The sequence below is a fragment of the Mus pahari genome, chromosome 1 (genome assembly GCF_900095145.1).
Source record: "Mus pahari chromosome 1, PAHARI_EIJ_v1.1, whole genome shotgun sequence".
NCBI lineage: Eukaryota > Metazoa > Chordata > Mammalia > Rodentia > Muridae > Mus > Mus pahari.
Window position 1 is genome coordinate 124,863,311 of NC_034590.1, and position 7,801 is coordinate 124,871,111.

The 7,801-nt window shown below is 37.8% G+C and overlaps 1 protein-coding gene across 1 annotated transcript; it reads right to left on the minus strand.

Annotated features, from left to right (window-relative positions):
* LOC110333014 (olfactory receptor 5B2-like) lies at window positions 1–930 on the minus strand. Its single transcript, XM_021214367.1, has one exon. The coding sequence runs from the start codon at window positions 928–930 to the stop codon at window positions 1–3; it is 930 nt and encodes a 309-aa protein (XP_021070026.1).
* Window positions 931–7,801: the final 6,871 nt, after the last annotated feature.

Here is a 7,801-nt window from a genome sequence, read left to right on the forward strand (position 1 = left end):
TTAATAATGTAGTATCAACTTTATAAATGCATTCTTCACCTCCTTATTCCTCAGGCTGTAGACTAGAGGATTCAGCATAGGAATGACCATGGTGTAGAATACAGATGTCACTTTGTCTATGTCCATAGAATGATTGGAGCTGGGCTGTAAATACATGAAAATGACAGTTCCATAAAAAATGGACACTGCAGTGAAATGAGAGGCACAGGTGGATATAGCCTTGTGATGCCCTGAAGCTGAGTGCATCTTTAAGATGGTTACAAAAATCAACATGTAAGATGTACAGATAACTATTAGAGCAAAAAACACATCTAAACTTTCAATGTAAAGAAGAACAAGTTCCCTAACTTGATTATCAAAACAAGTGAGAGCCATGATTGCAGGAACATCACAGAAAAAATGATGGATCACATTGGACTTGCAGAAGGAGAGAGTAAATATGTCTGCAATATGGATGGAGGCACTCATGAAACTGATCCCATAGGAGCCAGTGATAAGCCATGTATACATACTTTTGGTCATGATGGTGGCATAGTGTAGGGGCTTACACACTGCTGCATAGCGATCATAGGCCATTGAGGCCAACAGATAATTCTCCGCAGTTGCAAAGGCTCCAAAAAAGAACATCTGAGCAGCACAATCATTGTAAGAAATGATCTTGTCACCTCCAAGAAGCTCACTCAAGACTGTGGGGGTGACAGCTGAAGAGTAACAGAAATCCACCAGAGAAAGATTACCAAGGAAAATATACATGGAGGTGTGGAGCCGAGAGTCCAGGACAATCAGCAGGATCATTCCTAGGTTTCCCACCATGGTGATGGTGTAGATGAGAAGAAAGGTGATAAACAGGGGAAGCTTCAGGCCTGGGTCATTGGTGAGTCCCAGCAGAATGAACTCTGTCACTTCTGTCCTGTTCTTCATTATTGTCATCTTATAATTACTATATTCTCCATAGTAATCGAAAGAAAAAATTGTTAAAACTTGAAAATTCCATGGAATTTAAAAATATGAACCATATTCTTTAATATGACTTGTATGAATAATTCTGTCCATGAATCTGTGTCCTATTATTATTTTAGCAATAGCCAACATTTCCTTTCCTCTCACATGTCAACAACTACTAATATCTTTTTAGAAATGTCACTTCTCTATTTTCTATCACTAATATGTTATAGCCCGTGCCAAGCTCTGACCTTATGTTTTTGAGTTTTTTTCTTTGTATTTTCTTAGGTAAAACTGAATTTAACTGAACTCTTTTGGTTCAAACATACCAAAGTTTGGGGGTTTCACAGTTAACTACAAAGTAATGGATTAGGCAGTAGTTTAATCTGTTCTTCTACACATTTTTTTTTCATTTTGGTGATAAAAGAAAGAAAACCATGAAATCTAGAACATGAGATCATTCCTTCTTGAATATCAACACTGTCCAAGAAACACACACACACACACACACACACACACACACACACACACACACACACACACACATTCATTTCATATCTGTATATATACATATTTTCATCAACATATATATTACCAAATCCCTAAACATTCAAATGGGTTGGAGATGAGTTCATGGGATACACTATAGCATACTCAGTAGCTGATGTTGTGGATAGCTTTGCAGGGGGAGGGTAGTCAACATGTAGTGTCAGTTCTGAAGAATGTTATGCCATCAGATTTAGTAGAAATAGAGCTGAAGTTCCTGGGAGAGATAGATGCCTATCAAATCTACCATTGATCTCCTAGGAGTCATTGGTCCTAGCATAACTTCCGCAAAGATCTTAATTCACTAACTTGAAGACATAAATGATAGCCACTTTTCAAATGATCATCTTAGTGGCTTAAGGAGATAAGGTTTAGTGTGTATTATAAGAGATTAATATATGAATGAAATGTCTGTAAGTGTTGTAGTATATAAGTGTTATACTCCAGCAACAAGAAAGTTGTGTATTTAAGAAACGTGATGCTCTAAAATTACACAAACTGCTTTGGGGGGGGGGGATCTCTAGATTCAGGAGCTTAATACATTTCTTAATAATAGTATGAGATAGAGGCAAAAGTATTGGGTTGTAGGTTAAAGCATTTTTTGGAACATAATCATATTTCAAGGTGGATCATTTATCTCCTTTACATATTTGTTTGTATTTTGTAACTTCCACTGAGATGAAAATATACACAGAACATGGTAAGGTCACCACTTAATAATCAAACTAGCATTTATGTTATTCTTTGTTTATATTTTTGGGGATAGAATCACCCTCCTGTATAAATCATCAAGTACTCTAGTGAATACTGTGACATTTACATATACTTCAGACTAACAGCTGTTGGATCATCTGGATCATACACCTAGAGCAGGTTTGAAAACACTTTTGTCTTTTCAAGAAATTCATAGTAGATCCATACAGCCTCTGCTTCTGCATGTACCACACTTTTTACTTTAGTGTTTATGCAATATAGATACTTATCAGATTTCTATAAAAGAAAGAACATTAGCCATACAGGAGTCAGTCCAAAATCGTGAAACCATTTATGGTATGTTGGATAGGTACCTTCTGAGGAACACTTTTAGCTAACGATCAAAAGTTCCAACCTTAGTGTGGCAGAAGCTAAATAAGTAAAATCATATTTACATGAACCAAGGTCTATATTTTTATCATTCTTTTTTCTATTCCTTTGTAAGAGTTACTTACTTCTTTCATACTTGTAAAATTAACATAGTAAAAAACACATCTCTCATTCAATTCACACATTCTGTCTATAAATGACAAACTACAGTGGCCTGTAGCATATCATCTGAAGGTCATTAAATGTGATTTTCATCTTTACCTCTTTAACTTAATCATATTTGCAGGCCGATAGCAAATCCCGAGACAAGAGTGACTGCCATTCAAAGGAATGAATGATATTCAATGGACATAGCGTGTCCTTTCTGCAATGAGATGCTGTGGAGTTAGGCTGGTGTTTGAGGACAGAGATTGGAACAGAGATTTGTAGACTTGGAGATCTCTGGAGAGGTTTCTTCTGAGAATACCTGAGGCACTTCATCATACCTTCCTAGGAAAGAAACTATTATTGGTCTTTAGGGATCAAGCTGTTTTAAACTTTTTATACATTTGTGACTTGTAAATAATAAATTTATGAATTTACTTATTTTCACTGGCAACTATTAAAATCATTAATTGTGCATATTACTGTGATATGGTATCATGAGATGTGTTTATAGATACATGCACTCTTTAAGATTAAAAGTCATGCTAATCGTCTTGAAATATTTATCATTTCTTCATGCTAAAGGCTTGAAAAAATCTTTATTTCTAGCTTTTTAAAATATAAAATATGTAATACTTTTCTATTTATAGTCTTTTTACTGTTCAATAAGCTAGTTTCTTTTTTGATTTTAATCCAGTTTATTTGCATTAGAAATGCAATGCCAATTTTCAATTTTCTATAAAATTTCACAAGTAGAATATCACACAAGTATTAGAAAACCTCATCTACTTTATCATCAAGATAAAAAACTTCTTGATACATTTCTCACCAACCTTTACGTGAAATCTATTGTCTTAGCAATCCATTTCTGTCCAATACTTGCGATTTAAGCTACTGCTTCTATGCAGGTGTTAGCTAATAACAATTGCTGTTTTAGGTTTCTAAATATAGATAAAGTCTAAGTAGAAATCAAACATTTTAAAAAGTAAACCTCGATTAGGCACACATTTAACCCAGCATCTATAACTAAGTAGGTTAATAACATCTGAAAATCCCTACTAAGTTTAGTTAATGTTTGAAATTTTCTAAGTTCCTTGGCACTTGAGAGATGGTAAGGAAAATAAAGTGCTTGCTACACAGGTGTTATGACCTGAGTTGGGATCTTCACTATCTACTTAAGAAGTGAGGTCTGGTGGGGTGGGCGTAGGGTGGGACATCCTCGTGGAGACAAGGGGTCTGGGGGGATGTATGGGATGTGGACCAGTCAGAAGGAAGACCAGAGGCAGAATAAAATCTGGAGTTTAAAATAAATAAATAAGTAAAAGATTAAAAAAACCACTGTGAATGAAATTATAAATGAAAATAAATTGCTTGAGTAACGCTTATGTGCATTTGATGATATTAAAGTATTGTTAAAAAAATGATACTTTCACAATGACCCACAACTGGACAATGTGCAGAGAGTGAGAAACTTTGGAACACTCAGCCCTAAATGCAACATCTTCATTAAACCTTTACCACAGATCTCAGACATCTTTGTGGAAGAGGATATGGAAAGATTGTCAGAGCCAGAGGTGATGGATGACTCCAGAGACACAGGGTCTTCCATACACAACAGGACTGATGCACACATGAACTCACAGTGACTGGCAGTATGCACAAGGTTAGCACAGGTTTAAGTCAGACAGAGTCCCAGCTCCAAGATTGAAAGGGAGATGTGGATACAGGATTCCACTCATAATTAAGAAGTTATTTATGATTGATGCTCACTGGCAAAGGAAAAATTAATTTTCTGCAATGGGGTCTCATTAAGTATATCAACTACATTCCAGAGCAGGCCCCAAGCTCAGGAGTAGATGGCTAACACAAAACGAACTCTTATTACATTCTGTGTGAGGACTTTTTGTTATTTTTTTTTAAACAAATCTTATTGATGTTTGGTAAGTGAGGAGATGAGTAGGATATGGGAGGAGTTGGAGAAGAGAAATAATCAAAATACATTGTACAATAAAACAGTTTTTAAATTACAGAGGATTAAATAGCTGCCTAAAACTTTCCAAATCAGAGAAAAATTGAAATAACACAAATTCTAAATTTTAAATAAGTGACTCCAACTTTTAGAACATTTGTTTATTATTTATTTATTGTAATTATAAAAATGTGTTTTAAAATTTAATTTGATTTCAATTTAGTTTTTATACTCCATATTCCATTCCTTGCTCTCCCTCATCCACCTTCCAACTTCTCCACATCCCACACATCTTCACCACCCCACCCAGTCTCCACATGGATTCCTGCACCCCTCTACTCCACCTGACCTCTAAACTCCTTGGGGCCTCCAGACTCTTGAAGGTTAGGTGCATCATCTCTGAATGAACACAGGATCAGAAGTCCTCTCCCGTTTGTGTGTTTGTGGCCTCATATCAGCTGGTATATGCTGCCTGTTTGGTGGTCCAGTGTTTGACAGATCTTGGGGGTCCAGATTAATTGAGACTGCTGGTACTCCTACAGGACCACCCTTTTCCTCAGCTTCTTTCAGCCTTCCCCAATTCATCAACAGTGTTTGACTGCTTCTGTCCATTGGTTGGGTTCAAATATCTGCATCCACCTCTTTCAGTTGCTTGTTGGGTCTTTTGGAGGGCAGTCATGATAGATCCCTTTTTGTGAGCACTCCATAGCCTCAGTAATTGTGTCAGTGTTTGGGACCTCCCCTTGAGCTGTATCCCACTTTGGGCCTATTGCTGTATCTTCTTTTCCCCAGGCTCCTCTCCATTTCCATCTTTCAGACAGGAACAATTATGGGTCAGAGATGTCACCGTGGGATGGCAACCTCATCACTAAATTGATATCCTGTCTTTGTGCTGGAGGTGGGCTTTATACATTTCCTCTCCCTACTGTCCAGCTTTTCATCTAAGTTCTGTCTCTTTGAGTCCTGGGAGCCTTTCACCTTCCAGGTCTCTGGTGTACTCTGGGGTTCCCCCCCAACATCCTGTTTTCTGAAGTTGCCTGCTTATAATCTTTCTGCAGGCTCTTAGGGCTTCAGTAGTTTTTCCCCAAACCAGATTAGGTTCCTCTCTCCTCTGCACTACCCCCTCACCCCACTCATGTTCCCTTCCAAGTCTCTCCCTCCCTTTCCACTTGTGATTGTTTTCTCTCTCCCAAGTGGGACTGAAGCATCCTCACTTGGGCACTTCAACTTGTTGAGCTTTTGAGTTCTGTGGACTGTATCTTGGGTATTCTATACTTTTTTTTGGATAGTATTCACTTATTAGTGAGTACATACCATGCATGGTAACATCTGAGTCACCTCACTAAGGATGCTATTTTCTAGTTCCATCCATTTTTCTGAAAAACTCAGGATGTCCTCATTCTTAATAGCTGAATAGTATTTCATTGTGTAAATGAACCACATTTTCTGTATTAATTCTTCTGTTGAGGGACATCTAGGTTGTTTTCAGCTTCTGGCTATCACAAATAAGGCCACTATGAACATAGTGGAACATGTACCCATGTGGCATGGTGGGACATCTTTTGGGCAGATTCCCAAGAGTCGTATAGCTGGGTCTTCAGGTATATCTATTTTCAATTTTCTGAGGAAACTTCAGATTGATTTCCAGAATGGTTGTATCAGTTTGTGCTCCCACCAGCACTGGGGGAATGTTCCTCTTTCTCCCCATCCTCAACAACATGTGTTGTCACCTGAGGTTTTGATGTTAGCCATTCTGATTGTTGTAAGGTGGAATTTCAGGGTCATTTTGATTTGCATTTCTCTGATCACTAAGGACTTTGAACATTTCTTTAGGTGCTTCTCATCGATGCTGAGATTCCTTAGTTGTGTATTCTCAGTTTAGTTCTACATCCCATTTTTTGACTGGGTTGTTTGGTGTTTTAGAATTTAGCTTCTTGAGTTCTTTATCTATTTTGTATATTAGCCCTCTATGGGAACTGGGGTTAGTGAAGAATTTTTCCCAATCTGTAGTTTGCCAATTTGTTCTATTGACTATGATTTTCTCCTTACAGAAGTATTTCATTTACATGAGATTTCATTTATTAATTTTTGATCTTAGAGCCTGAGCCATTGGAGTTCTGTTTAAGAAATTTCCCCTTGTGCTTAGAAGTTCAAGGCTCTTTCCTACCTTCTCTTCTATTAAAATAAGTGTATCTGTTTTTATGTTAAGGTCCTTGATCTACTTGGATTTGAGCTTTGTGCAAGGTGACAAATATGGATCTATTTTCATTTTTCTACATACTGGCTGCCAATTAGACCAGCACACTAACCTAGGACCATGGGGGCTCACAAAGCCTGTGGCCAACAACTAGGGCGCATGCAAGGGCTGGAATTAAATCCCCTATACTTTTGTAACAAAAGTGTATCTTGTTCTTCTGGTGGGTCCCCTAACAAGTGGAGCTGGAGCTGTCTCTGTCTCTGGTCCCTCCCATTGGATTCCCTTCCTTCTATCTGGACTGCCTGCTTAGGCCTCAGTGGGAGAAGATATGCCTCATTCTAGGAATTGACTTCCCAGCATGGTGTGGTACCTAAGGGGAGCTCCTTTTCTCTGAGAAGAAGGGGAGGGGGTAATGATGGGATGTATTTGTAAGGGTGGTACTAGGAAGAGTGGAGCAAGGGGACTGTGATTGGGATGTACAGTGAATAAGAAAGCAAATTTCAGATTAGGGAAGAAATAAAAGGGTCATTGCAAATTACCTTTAATAATATCAGATAATGTTTTCAATAGACAAAAAGCTTGAAATTACTCATGTACTTTATTTCAATACATTTAAAAACAACTTTTAGAATTATTTCAGTTAATAGTGCCATTTGTGCTTGTGTTGTAATTTTTTTGCCATGATGGCGTGCTACCCAGAGGGGACTTCAGCAGTCTCAGAGCAGAACAAGAAGGGGAGTGAGTTAGAATAAGGAACAAAATACCCATGAAAGGATATAAGAACAGAGACAAAATTTAGAGCTAGGATGAAAGGATGGACTGTCCAGACACTACCCCATCCGGGGATCCATCCCATCATCATCCACCAAACCTAGATACTAATGCACATGCCAGCAAGATTCTGCTGAAGGGACCCTGAT

Bases quoted from the DNA above. Each gene is read 5' to 3' on its own strand.
- LOC110333014 (XM_021214367.1), bottom strand. From the start codon at position 930: ATGACAATAATGAAGAACAGGACAGAAGTGACAGAGTTCATTCTGCTG.